This window comes from Chiloscyllium plagiosum, chromosome 12 (genome assembly GCF_004010195.1).
Source record: "Chiloscyllium plagiosum isolate BGI_BamShark_2017 chromosome 12, ASM401019v2, whole genome shotgun sequence".
Lineage (NCBI taxonomy): Eukaryota > Metazoa > Chordata > Chondrichthyes > Orectolobiformes > Hemiscylliidae > Chiloscyllium > Chiloscyllium plagiosum.
The window spans coordinates 37,180,314-37,195,457 of record NC_057721.1 but is presented as its reverse complement, the minus strand read 5'-3'; the positions used below and the strand labels follow the sequence as shown (position 1 = coordinate 37,195,457).

General features: G+C 37.1%; 1 protein-coding gene across 3 annotated transcripts in view; it reads right to left on the bottom strand.

Annotated features, from left to right (window-relative positions):
• Positions 1–6,771: 6,771 nt before the first annotated feature.
• arl6 (ADP-ribosylation factor-like 6) overlaps positions 6,772–15,144 on the bottom strand; it is a 35,638-nt gene continuing 27,265 nt past the window's right edge. Inside the window, exons 7-8 of one of the 3 annotated variants that reach the window (XM_043700800.1) lie at positions 14,264–14,319; positions 6,772–8,270 (exon numbers count right to left, since the gene is read on the bottom strand). In XM_043700800.1, the coding sequence (XP_043556735.1) occupies positions 8,245–8,270; positions 14,264–14,319 (82 nt within the window). In that variant the 3' untranslated portion in view covers positions 6,772–8,244. Of the gene's footprint in view, positions 8,271–12,585; positions 12,704–14,263; positions 14,320–15,144 lie in introns of those variants that run through there. The other 2 variants (XM_043700799.1, XM_043700798.1) reach the window with 2 other exon arrangements.

Sequence of the window (15,144 nt, the reverse complement as noted above, 5' to 3'; positions counted from 1 at the left end):
AGGTGGGACTAGATTGGGTTGGGATATCTGGTCAGCATGGACGCGTTAGACCGAAGGGTCTGTTTCCATGCTGTACATCTCTATGATTCTATCACTCTATAACAATTTGCAATCGAACCCATGCTTTACAGTTGATGATTCTCCACAAGGTCCACTTGGCTCCGGACTGTTTGTCAAAATTTAAACCAGGAGTATCTTCAACATGTCCTAAGTGCAAGGTCTGTCCGGGCACTCTTACCCATTGTCACTGGTCTTGTGGTAGGCTTCAAACATACTGGAGCGCTGTGGAGGGTACAATGGAGAGAATTTAGGATGTAAGGGTGGAGAGGGACCCAAACTCTTCTTCTTGGCCCACCCAGTGTGTACCCTGTAGATGTGCATCGGAAAAAGCTTTTCTAAATCGTCACTTTCTGCGTAAGAAAGAACATCTAGTTAGTTTGGAAAATCCCCCAGCCTGTTGGGTTGGCGGAAGATTGTTATGGAGCATATTCCCCTTGGATTTTCTCACAAATATGGTACACCACGAAACTGAGAATTTCTAGAAGAGATGGCACCCTTTTTGGAATACCTGGACAGAGTTATCTGCCACACTAATAAGGGATTTTATATAGCCGTAACGATTCTGTTTTATCAGTCCAATATCCAGGGAAGAGGAACTGTGAACATATGAGTGTCTTGTTTGGCTGAGTTGAGTTATTACTATCTATTAGTTTGTTGTTGGTTATTATTTATTTAGTTAAATAGTTGGTTGTTTGTTCATAATATATTTTTCTATATACTTATACATTTGTACACGAGGGCAGGTTGGGTTTTAAAAACTTTTTTGTGTTCATTCTTTGTATTGTTTTGCATTTATTGTAATAAAAAACTCTACTTTTTCAATAAAAATATATTTAAAAAAAAGATAGAGGGGTGACAACATCGCTAACTTGGTCAGCATTTATTGCCCAGAGGGCAGTTCAGAGTCAACCACATTGCTGTGTGGCTGGAATCACCTGTAGGCCAGACTAGGTAAGAATGGTAGTTTTCTTCCCTAAAGGACAATAGTGAGCCAGATAGATTTTCCTGATAATCGACAATGGATTCATGGCCATCACTTGACTCTTAATTGTTGATATTTACTGAATTCAAATGCCACAATCTACCATGGCGGGATTCAAACCCAGGTCCCCTGAGTCTCCGGATTAACAGACAAGTGATAAGACCGCTAAGGTATTACTTCCCAAATATGAAGAGTCTCCTTGATTTGGAAAGCTTACTTGTCTATTGAGTCCGATGATGCCCAAAACAGGGTCAAAATTCAATGAAGAAATGTGTTCAGCTTCATGGAGCCAGGTTATAAAACACAAAAGCTTCGGATGTGAACCTGCAGTAGATGATGACTAATGTGGCAAAAAGTGAATGGACCTACCTGCACCAGCACCATTTTTGCCTTGCATCCAGGTAAGAGAAACATTTTAATCTTTCTGCAGTTTCCATTACTGTTCTGCCACTGATGTAAATCTCCTTGCTATTGTGCAAGGTTGTGCAATTTCAACCACATTGCACTGAAAGTCAGCTTTCCCAGTGCTGCAACAGGCAGTTTTAAGTAGTTTGTATTGGGTCCAATATTTTTAATTCAGCAGGCATCTGCAAGTGATGTGCAAGCTACAGGGTCACAATGGAAGCAACGCAGGTCAGTTCCTCTAGTCAGTTTCAACCATGTGAATTTCAGCTAGTTGTATGACTCCTAAAAGGAGCTTAGGAAAGGCAAGTTATTAATCAGCCCAGAACAAAGGCAGTATATGGCAGGAGATGTTGACCTAGTTTCACACTGGTTTCATACTATCCTTACAGGGTTTTCCTTGTGGGCTATTCTTGCCAAATTTTGCATTGGTCATTATCCATTCTCCTTATTATGCAAGACAATATCACAAATCCAGGGTTGGTTGAAGAAATCAATCCTGTCTCACTAATGGAGACCCGGAATGAGGTCCCAGCAATGGTTAGCCCCAGACAGGGCCAGAGAAGATGTGCTGTGGATCTGCAGGAGACACCTCTACTCAGGCAGTGGATAAAGACAGGACAAGGCTCAGGGCCTTAGCTCAACTTTCAGGAGAGGAGAAAGCCTGACCTGAGGGACACACCTTATCATCTTCTGCACAAGACTGAGCTCTGGCTCTCAGAATCTGATCAGCGGGTGGAGCCTCTGTTGAGTATCCATGAGGCAAAAGACTACATGGAGAGCACATAAAGGGAGGTGGTCACACCAAAAATTAGAAGCTTACAGGGAAACAGGATGATCCCCAAGCAATCTAAGACAACTAGGCAGGTAATGCAGAATCCCTTGAGTTTATCCTACTTGCTAACTGGTATTCCATTTTGGATATTGGCTCCTTAAGGGATTGTAGGCAATCTGAAGCAAGGGTATTATATTTTAATCAGATAACTTATGAAGATATGAGGCACAGGTTAGCTGAAGTAGTTTTGGAAATACATTAAAAGGTCAGGCAATGGATAGTCTTTAAAGAATTCATACATGGCTTTTTGCAACAATACATTCATTCAAGGGGCAAAAACTCAAAGGGAGCGAGAAATTGTACAAGATTAAAAAGACATATAAATTTGCTGGAAATAATAAATCTGAAGATTGGGAGTTTTCTAGAATACAACAAAAGAAGACCAAGAAACTGATAAGGAACAGGTTATTAGAATATGAATGGAATCAAGAAAAGATACAATTAAGTGGACTGTAAAAGGTTCTATAGGTGTGTACGAAGGAAAAGCTTGGCTAGGACAAATATGGATTCATTAGAGGCAGAATCATCAGAATATATGATGGTAAACAGAGAAATGGCAGAGAAGCTAACTGATTACTTTTGCTTTCACTGAGGAAAATACAAGAAATCTCAGAGAAATAGAGATCCAAATGATTAGGGAGAATGAAAGTTTAAAGGAAATTAGTATTACTCAGAAGGTTGTACTGGAGACAGTAATAAAGGCTGATACTTTATATCCCAGAATGGTGAAGGTGGTGGTTATAGGGATAACTGAGGTATTCGTTGATAGTTGATGCATTTCAAAATTCTACAGATTCTGGAATGATCCCTGCTGAATCTGAAGCTAGTAGATGTTATCTAATTTGATAAGAAGGGGGGAAAAAAAAGGGTACTACAAACTTGTTAGCCTTACATCAGTAGAAGGAAAAATGCTAGAATCAATCCTAAAGATTAAGACAAATGGACACTTGGACAATAATCTAATTGGATATGGTTAGTATGGATTGGCTAATAGGGAATCATGTTTTAAAAACATGTTGTAGTTTATGGAGATGTTATTAACAAAATTGATAAAGGTGGGTTGACGGATATGATATTCTTGCATTTTCAGAAAGCTTTTGAGAAAATTCCATGCAAGAGATCGGTTAACAAAATTAAAGTAAATGGGATTTTGGAATGAATAACAGGCAGAAAACAGAAAGCAGGAATAAACAGGCCATTCTTGCAGTAAAAGGCTATGACTAATGAGGTACCACAACAATCAGTGCTTGTGCCCTAACTGTTCATGTATCAATTACTTGGAGGTAGGAACCAAATGTAATATTTCCAAATTTTCAGTAATATACATCTCCGCTGGGATGCATGTTGTGAGGAAAATGCAAAACAATTTTAGGATTTGAACAGATTAGTGAATGGTCAAAAATATGGCAAATGGAACATAATGTGGAAAAATGTGATGTTATCCACTTTGGTAGGAGGAACAGATGTTCAGACAATTTCTTAAATAGTAAGATTTTGGAAAATGTAGATATACAAAAGGGACCCAAGTGCCTTGTCATTAAGTCACTGAAGGCTAATATGCAGGTGCAGCAAAACTATGAGGAAAAGTAATGGAATGCTATCCTTTATTGTAAGAGGAAGTGATTACAGAAGTTATGAAGTTAGTGAGTTTTGAGAAGATTTGAAGCTTAGGTTGAGGTTCTGGATGCAAGTTTGCTTGCTGAGCTGGAAAGTTTATTTACAGAGGTTTTGTCACCATACTAGGTAACATCATCAGTGAGCCACCAGTGAAGAACTGGTGGTATGTCCTGCTTTCTATTTATGTGTATTGGTTACTTAGGGTAGGTGATATCATTCGTGGTTCTTCTTCTCTGGTTTATGGGTTCATAAACCAGAGAATGGTAGATAGGGTCCAAATCAGTGTGTTTATTGATGGAGTCCCAGTTAGAATGCCATGCTTCTGGGAATTCCCGTGTGTGACTCTGTTTAGTCTGTCCTAGAATGAATATGTTGTCCCAGTTGAAGTGATGCCCTTCATTTGTATGTAAGGATACTAGTGATAGCAGGCCATGTCTTGTTGTGACGAGTTGATGTTCATGTATCCTGGTGGCTAGTTTTCTGCCTGTTTGTTCAATGTAGTGTTTGTTACAGTCCTTGCATGGCATTTTGTAAATGACATTTGTTTGCTGGTTGTTTCAAATTCATTAGTCGCCATTTAAATGTGTTGGTAGGTTTATGGGCTAACATGATGCCAAGAGGTCAGAGTTATCTGGAAGTCATTACCTGACAAAGACATGGCTGAAATGTGGCTAGGGTTTCTGGGTACATTATGTCTGCTCGTTTGGGTTTATTATTGAGAAAGTAGCGGACTGTTTATTGGGTATCCGCTCGTCTTGAATAGGCTGTATAGGTATTTTTCCTCTGCTCTTCGTAGTTCCTGGATGCTGCACTGCATTGTGGTTCATTGAAATAATGTCCTGACGGAACAGGCAGAAAGCTACCCACCAGGATACTTGAACATCAACTAGTCACAAAAAGACATGACCCACTATCACTAGTCTCCTACATACAGATGAAGAAGGACACCACTAGAACTAGGATATCCATTCTAGATCAGGCTAAACAGCAACACGAACAGGAATTCTTAGAAGCATGCCATTCTAACGGGAATTCCATCAATAAATAAAATTGATTTGGACCCCATCTACCAGCCTCTGAAAAAAAGAACTGGAAATGATAATCACCCAGGCTAAGAAACCAACACATAAATAGAAATGGGACAAAACACCAGCACTTCATCGGCGGCTCACTGATGATGTTACCTAGTATGTCTGAAAGTGAACCTTCCAGCTCAGCGAGCAAACTTCCATCCAGGGGTTATGATGTATTGCTTCAATTGTATAGATGCTTGGTTAGATTGAAGATGGACTATTGTATGTAGTTTTGGACTCTATGTCTGGAAAAATAATAATGACACGGCAGGAGTGCTTATCTAGAATAGCAGGACTGCATTCTGCAGAGTTGCAAAGAATAAGAAGCATCACTGCCCCAGTGTGACACTGGTGATGAACTGGATTTATCTGCCATTTCAGAACCCAGAAACCTGAATAGAAGTCGGTCATCATCAATTTGGAAGGACTGTCTTGGAGTGGACTTGCCTTGGAGATGGTGTTGGTTTTGGGAATTGCTCTACCATTAGGTGAGCAAATTAGGTTTATACTCTGGAGTTTAGAAGACTGAGAGGATAATTTTATGGAATCATGAAATTCCATGGTGACCTGACATGGCAGATAGGTCCTCCCCACCAGCTGGAGAATCTGGAATACAAGGACATGAGCTCAGGTTTAAAGTTTTATAATTTACAACCGGGATGAGGAGAAATTTCTTCAGAGAGCTTTAAGTCTTTGGAATTGTCTATCTCAGAAAGTTCATTGTTGACTACATTTTCAAGTTTGAGAAAGATAGATTTTCAATCTCTCAGAATCAAGGGACATTTGATGTGCGTAGTAAAGTGGTTAGAAATAATCATGAATGATGGAACAAACTTGATATGGTGTACTGCTGCCCTTGTTTCTATTTCATTGGTTTCTTGGTGAGAATTCAGAGGTAAAAATAGAAATGAAGGCTTTCTCACAGCAAAATGATCTCAATTTGTCTCCCTTCCAAGTAAGGAAGAAAGGTGCCTATACAGAAGGTGCAAACACGCAATCAAAACAACTATGTATTTGACACAATCAAATGGGAAACTTTTGATAATAAAGCAGCAAGCTGCTACTAGTTAACCCACACATGACTTAAATAGATGCATGGCAAAACAAAACCTGCAGACAAAATGGTAATACAAAGGGGGAAATATGAATAAGAGGAGCCAGGAATCTAAATCATCTTGATTCGGCCAAAAGATTCAAAATGATAAAACTGATAACCACTGATGGTGGACATGCCCATGGATTTGTTTCCCCCCACCTCCAACTTTACCTCAGGAAGGTTTTCCTGAAGGCAGGGCAGTGCAGCCTCTTCAGTGATAAGTAGACCTAGCCCCATGTTTCCCACTGTGTCAAGCTGCATTAAGTTTGTAACAGTTACAGTGAGTTAGCAGCTACAGGAAATACATAAGTAAGGCTTCTGAGCATGAAGTGCATGCTGCAGCATTACAAAAAACTGGGTCCACGAAAAGAAAATGAAATGACTTTGTTTGATATTTTCACTTCCTAGCCAAGTACAGCTTAGGATTTAGCAAACTGATTGATTACATCCTATGTAACAATATAAAAGGTTCTAGGTACATACTGCACCATTAGAAAAATGTGATAAAGAAACTAAATGCCACTAATTGATTTACTTTTCTTTAATTTCCATTCACAAGATAGACTCAAATAATAATAATAGATTTGATTTCATCCTTTTATAACACTTAGCTAAACGGGATCAGTAATAACCCAAGCAAATAGAATGACTCCATCAAAACCTTGTTAATTTTGTAACTTGGGTAAAACGAAAGATGCAAAAAATGCATTTTGTTTGTGTGACGAAATGAAATAAACAAGGAAAAGAAATTACTGCAATGTTTACAAGTTTCCCCCCCATCAGGATTTGCATAATGAACAGTCCGGATTTTGTGATCAGTGATGAAATGGCACTCACAACGGATCTCAAAGAAAGTTGCCCATGACGATAATAAGGTCTCTTTGGAATGGATTTCAAATTTCCTGACTTTAATTTGTATCTGGTGTCAAGTAAAATGGATTCTGAGGTGGCCAGCAAATGTGATATCATCAGGCAGGGTAAGCAGCCAATCACATTAAGGAGTTCTCACAAACCACAAGATAGATGGCAAAATGCATTATATGACCTTCACATTTCATACATTTTGCAGAAAGCGAAATAAAGACTGGAACTTACATTAGTTGAAATACTAGAATTAAACTGGATTTCATCATGATGGAAACATTTGACACTGCTTAAAAAAAAGACAAGTTATATCTCATTAAAAGGTCAAACTTTTCCAGGATTTTTACATCAATATCACAGTATAAAAAGTCAAGTTTTCATCAGTTCAGTGATTTCTCACAGATTTCCATAAGTGGGGAGTTCAACAGTACATTCCTGTGGACAGCAGAGAAACATACAGCAACCTTTGGATTTCAAAGTTTAACTGCAAATGTGTGACTGGCAAAAGTTGCTGTCAATTTTGGAGAAGTAACAACAGAGAACACTGCAATTTTGTCATCTGTACACAACCACAAAATCCAGGCCATGCAATTGATGACAAGGTGCATGTTTTGAAATTATATATCTTTCTAAGCATGTCTGAAAAGGATGTGCCAAGTCTAGATGGAAAACTTGTATTTCAAGTAGCCTGATTTGGTGTTTCTTTATTTAAAAAAAAAAAGAGAATGTTACCCACGTAAAGAGCTATAAATTAGTTCTCCTCTCCTGCCAGCTTACTGTAATGAAAAATGGCTGTATGCTGCTCTCTGCTAAGCAAAACATCTTCCAAGTTTAGATCAATCAATAGTGGCCTATAGTGAAGCTGTCAAGGACCTAACAAGTGCTGAGTGGCTATGGACCGGGTTTTAATTTATTTTTGACATTATTTAGGAAAATGTTGCTTGGGAATGTGCGAGACTGCACTATCTTATTTACGTGTTTAGAGCAAGCTGGCAGTGAGCCCTCAATTCAAGACTCTTTGTGCAAGTAATATATTTGATGAGTCTTTAAACACCAACTTCTCATTGGGTACTTCTTCCAGATCTTTACAACAAATAATTCCTTAATACAATTCAAAGTAAAATTTACTGTATCTTAGTATTACAAAAATACTACATTACTTTGACTATGTACATTATTTTGCTTTCTGAAACATACAATTTAAATGAAGATAAATTAAAAGTTTGGTCCCCAACATGATGAGATATATTTGGTGCAATGTTCATCTCTTGAGTAGTATCAAATCACCTTAATTTGCCTCTCTTTTCAGTGGCCTTCACACCTTCATTGCTTTGATTTGATCTGGTGAGTCAATAACACAAAATCAATAATCATGACAGAAGTAGGAGAGTAGATGCTGTTTTCTGAAATAATAAAATTTGCACAGTCCACTATAATCAAGTGTATTGTCCAAAAATTGTAATTGTCCTATCTAAATATAGTCAATAACGTAAAATTATTAGTTGCTGTACAGATAATTATCAAGGAAAAAAAACTCACAAACCAAAGTATTAAGCTTGAGACTAGAACAATAATACAGATGGGACATTGATGGATCCAAGCAGAAAATAGCCATCTGGGTTATTGCACAATGAGATTTGGAAATGCAGGCTGTGCTCACTAGGTTCCTTAAGCTAAAATATTCTATTATCTGGTTTGGCATCTAGTTAGTATCACAGAGATATAGAGTCATATAGCATGGAAACAGACCCTTTGGTTCGATCAGTCCATGCAGACCATAATCCCAAACTAAACTAATCTCACCTACCTGCCCATGGATAATATCTCTCCAAACAATTTTTTCATGTACTTAATCCAAATGTCTTTGAAACATTATAACTGTACCTATATCCACCACTTCCTCTTCAAGTTCATTCCACACACAAACCACACTGTAAAAAAAACAAATTGCCCTCATGTCTTTTTAAAAGTCTCTTTCTTCTCACCTTAAAAATATGCCCCTGGTCTTGAAATCCCATACCATAGGGATAAGACACCTTCCATTCATCTTATCTATATCCCTCATGATTTTATAAACCTTTAAAAGGCGACCACCTAACCTATGCTCCAGTGGAAAAAGGTCCCAGCCTGTCGAGACTCTGCTTATAACTCAAACCCTCCAGTCTATAATAGCAAAATGTCACAACAACAAAACAAAATACCCATCTTACTTTTTATTATTATCCTGTGATATCTGTTCACTCCTATTCACAGTACAATGGCTGAAGGAATAACCAGCAGACTGTAAATTCTGTCATAATTACACACAGTCAGCTTACCTCCCCTGAATAAACAATTTATATCAGAGTCAGACATTTAACTAAAACATTAAGTACCATACCATTTGTCTGAAAAGTATGATGTAATGAAAAAGCTCAAAATCATACAACAGAAATGCAGTTAAGAAATTTTGTAATAGTCCCTTGACAAAGCTTTGAGTTGTTTTAACAATTATAGAGGGTGATATAGATAGACAGCATCTTACCAGCATCCCATATCTTATTTTATTTAGTTGAGTTAGGGGGTTATGGTAGAACAGGAGATTGAAGATCTAACTTCCTAGTCTTGCGATAAAATAGATTAACTAAAAAAAAATTCATTCACAGGCAGGTCAACATTTACTATCCAAATGGCAGTTTCTCTCCCTAAAGGCCATTAGTGAACCAGATGGATTGGTCCAGCAATCAACAACAGATTCAGGGTCATTGTTAGATCCAGGTCCCCAGAACATTACCTGGGACTCTTGATTAACAGTCCAGAAAATAATATCACTAACCCATCAACACACCTCATCCCACCCCCTGTCATTAAACATTCCCCTGCTTCTTCATAATGTGTTATTCCCAGTAAGGAATCAATCTCAGGAATACTTCTGCCCTTTGATTATTCAAGTAATTATTATTCATATGTAAACCTCCAGTGAGATTTGAATTATGGTCCATCACAGCTAAACTTGATTCCACCTATATCAGATACATTTTTAGCATGGATCACTGGAACATAGATCTATTTTACCTTCCAGAATACCAGGCACTGAGGCCAATTGCTGTGTTTCGACGGCCAACCTGATCAAGACTGGTTAACACTGTGGGAAAGGAACCCAAGAAGTCTTTGTTGCATGACCAGGCATATGTTGAACAAATTTGCTGAATATTAGGAAACTCAGAAATGTAACGATTAGAATTGGCATGCACATACCCGATCTCTGAAATAGCATCTCAGATAGTCCCACTGCTCCTTTTCCCTGCAGCCCTGTAAATTTTCTGTCCTTAGATAATTATTTAAGGATGGCACGGTGGTTCAGTGGTTAGCACTGCTGCCTCACAGCGCCAGGGACGCAGGTTCAATTCCAGTCTTGGGCAATTGCCTGTGTGGAGTTTGCACATTCTCCCTGTGTCTGCGTGGGTTTCCTCTGGGTGCTCCAGTTTCCTCCCACAGACCAAAAATGCGCAGGTCAGGTGAATTGGCTATGCGAAATTGCCCATAGTGTTAGGCGCATTAGACAGAGGGAAATGGGTCTGGGTGGGTTACCCTTCGGAGGGTTGGTGTGGACTTGTTGGGCTGAAGGGCAGTGTTTTCACACTGTAGGGAATCTAACCTAATTATCCTCACCACCTGTGGGTTTATTGACAATCATCTTACATTAATGACCATGTCACTAACGGGAACAGTTTTTCTATCTGATCTGTTTATATCCCCATGATTTTGAACATCTTCATTATATCTATTCTTTACTGTATCTTCTCCAAGGAGAACAGTCCGAGCTTTTCCAATCTATATAACTGAAGACGTATTCTAATTTGATCATTTCACCTGCCTGAATTTGTAACTGGCTCTATCAGATGCATTGACATTTCTTTTTCTGGAGAGTGCAAATTGTTTAGCTTCATAATGAATGGCAAGTGCTGCATCTAAAACAAGGTAAAGCAGCAAAAAGGGCAGTTAATAACAATGAGTATGTTGGAAGCATTTGATCTTATCAATTAAATTCACTTTCTGTACTTCATAGAATCACCGAATGGTACAGATCAGAAGTCATTCAGCCTATTGGCTTGTTTGAATGAGCTATGCAATTACGCCCTCTTCCTTGCCTTTTCCTTATTCCTCAAATCTCCCATCTCCAGATATTCATCCCATGTCATTTTAAAAGTTAGCACCAAATTTGATTCCATCCCCATTAAAGAAGCAGCATTATTTACAGACTTAATAAATTAGCTTGGCATATGCTTTTTTAAAACTCATATGGAATTACGACAGAGATCTTCATTTTGAAAAATTCTTATGTATATAAAGGCACTAGTCCGCTTTCAAACTTCTTTAAGAAGAGCTAGACAGACAGTTTCAATGTAATGACTCTACTGTTTTCATAGAAAGTCAATGGCAAACTGGCTAATTGAATCCATTTGATATAACAACCAGAATTAAATAGAACATAAGTTGTTACGCCAATCGCTACAATTGGAAGAATGAATAAGTTCCAAGTGATGCTATTCTGGCAATTGAGTGGGTATAAAATATTAAGATTTTTTCAGACAAACATTGTATTAATGCAGTATAATATTGATAAAATGCCCCCTTAGATGAGCGTAGCCTGCAGGAAGTAACAAATGCAATTATTGCACAATGTTGGATCAGACTAGTGGGTTCATTATACTATGACTGATGTTTCCTGAGCTAATTAGTGTTTGATTATCATTGTAAAAATTCAACTGTGGCTCAGTATCATTGAAGAAAACATTTCTACTACAAAATTTCACACCAGCTCACTGTAATCTTTCCAATATGCAAGAGTTAAGGAAACAGATTTGTGCTGTTGACTTATGGCCATTAAGGATTTGATTGAGATTACCCTAATTCATTTTTCTTGGGGATCATACAGTTCACACATATATATATATAAAAAAAGACCGTAGTCTTATAAACTGGCATTGTATTCAAATTCGCATTCCTAGAAGACAAAAACTTTTCTTTTCACAACTTTGAAACCCTGATATTTTGCAAACGTGTTTCACTTCTAATCATAAAACACTGGCCCCATCTGAACAATAATTTGGAGTTGTAATTATAACAAATTAATTTCATAGGAGTTAGAAGACATGGCTTTAATCACCTGTATCCATAAACTCCTCCCAATTATATTCACAATTAAAATATAATGTTTGAAAATATCTAATCTAAGAATAAATAGTGAGAAGGTGAAAGAAATTAAACAAAAGAATCTACATCTGCCAGAGCAAAAAGACAGGAAATGTTTGGTTTAACCATATAAAACTATTGTACCTGCAGTCAAAATATGCCTGACACCTAGTGGCTGATATTTTATTTGCTATGGCTTGCTGTAATTATTCATCAGATGACTACAGTGGCATTTCTGTACATAATGAAGATAAAATGAGGTTTAATATCAAATTCTGAAAATAATACAATTAATAGAATCGCTATGCATTTGATTATTCTAATTATATTTTCTAACATTCAACATCCGCTTTATAGATTATTGATCACTGCAGAAAGAATTTTGAGGAAGTGTAAAAGTGTACATGATGTCAGACTTGGATGTTTCTCAACAGACATGCAAAGAATAAACTTTCCACATTGTTGTTTCAAACATATTTATTACATTTAAAAAAAAACTTTTAGATAATTCCCTCACTGCTTTCCTGCCTTGTCCTTATTTGATTAAGAAGTTGGGTTCAGCTAAGGCACTGTATCTTCCATGGTTGCGTTCAATTCCACTGTAGATTATACAATAGATGCATTTCACTAAAAAAGACAGTTTGTCTCTCTGGGTGCCTGTCTATAATTTGTAGACTATAAATATATACCAGGTGGTGAATAATGTTGATAATCTTATTAGCTACATGAACAGTCCATCTCCATTTAGTTATTTAATTGCTCTCAAACTGTTCTCATTGCTTTCTCCCTTATAGCAAAAAAATCCGAATACTGATAATTCCCAAGTGTAATTCATATTTAAACATTAGGATTAATTACAGTATTGCAATCAAATTTTAGAATGCATGAATAATTAATTCAGGCTTTGATCTTGTTTTATGACATAATTGTTATTTTGCATGTTTGATTTTGAAGAAGTTTTTTTTAAAATAGTGTTAATATCCAACTAAAACTGGCAGAAGTAGTAAACTTTAAATGCAGACATAATGGAAATATGTCACAGAAACCGATGTGATAATACAGCACGAATTGTATGATTTTAGAAAGAGCTATTCTAATTATTCACTTTTCTGTACTGCACAAAATGCAAAGTATGTGTAACTTTCATTTCCTAGATTTGAGGAGCTTATATAATTAATCAGAGGGAATACTTTTGTTGCTCAATAAGGCCATACACTGAAATTTAAACCCTGGGGTGCCTCTGAAAATATATTAATATTTATGAATTTATTTTGCATTCAATTGGAATGGCATACAGATAGTGAACATCTGGCTCCAAGACAGAGTAAACTATGGATCTTATAGAGTTTTGTCAGTTTGGTAGCATGCTTATCTCCAAATCAAAGGGTTTGGGATTTCAATCCCACTTTAGGACTTTGGCATATAATCTTAAATTGATAATGTTGAAAGAGTTGCAGTGTGGGGGGACGTAATTTTTGGACTGAAATGTAAGATTTAATACCGCAGTTAAAAATACCACAACTAACAATTCCAGTGGTTTAGGTGAATGTCTATAACTTTAGGACACAATATGAAGAATAGTATAGTATTCCGAGCTAATTTCTTCCCTAAACTGTATCCATCAAAAACAAATGAATTGATCATTCATCTTGCTTCTGCTTGAGTAATTTTGCTGCATTTGACTACAATAAGTGGTGGACTCAGATAATTAATTTAATAGTGAATTACTCAAGCAGTAGCATGGGACTTTATAAAAGCAAGCGTTTTCTTCTCTCCTGCCAAAGTTTATGACTTAATAATTTATTCACTTATGTTCAGAACAAATTTCCTACTTATGAAATAAGCCAAGCTTTTTTTTTTAAAAAGTCACTTACATTTTCTATCATGCCTTTCATTTATTTTGTACTATTGTTTTGTCTATGGATATGCATTTATCAGCAGATAGTCCTAAAATTGAAATAATGGCACATGCTATGCAGGATAGTCACACTGCTAACACAATGCTCATTCGTCTGCATGCAGAGAACAGGGCAAATCCAAAAAGGTATTGCAGCATAAGGAAGCAACATAAACACAGGCATGATGCTTACGATACAAGGTGCTTTCTAAGGTACTGAAATGGGGAGTTAATGGAACATTGTTGAGCTACAAATTTATACCTTGAAGCCAGTCAACACCTTCTTGTAGTCCTTCCCCTTTTATTGCATCACTGGCACTAAAGAAAAATCAATAAATTGTCAAACAGTCTACCAAAAATATAATGTAATCACATCACCAACATATGTTTATTCAAAATAGCTTCCAGAAATAAACATTTCAGAACTCATTTAGTTAACCATGGTCCTGGCAAGGGAGTCTTATTTTTGGAAATCATTAAAGTAACACAAGATCAGGGGAAACATCCTGATATGTACTTTTCAAGGGTGCCTACTAGAAATATATATCTTATGAATCAGAGGTTGTGAATACCATGCAGCATTAAGTTTTTTTTAAAATAAGTACAGGATGAAATGACTGCAAACAGTTTATATTTTCACATTATTCTTCCAATGGTACTTTTGGTTCTTCAATAGTCTGATAGGAAACATTGTCAAAATAGAAAAACAGGAAAGTCTATTGCCCAATATAGATAACATTTCCTTCACAAAATTTTAAAAGGAGGTTGAAACTGTACCAAAAAATGAAGTAGTTCAGTGGTTAGCACTGCTGCTTCACAGCATTAGGGACCTGGGTCCAATTCCACTCTCAGGCAATTGTTTGCACATTCTCCGTGTCTGCATATGTTTCCTCTGTGTGTCCAGTTTCCTCCCACAATCTAAAGATGGTGGTTTGGCCATGGGGAATGCAGAGTTACAGGGACAGGGTGGGGGTGGGTCTGGGTGGGATGCTCTGGATGGTCAGTGTGGACTCATTGGACCAAATGGCCCGCTTCCATACTGTAGGGATTCTATGATATCAATTTATTTGCATTCATAATATCTGAAAGCAAAACCTGTGCTTCTCTTTCACTTAATTAAGGTATAATTTGTTTTTCCCTACT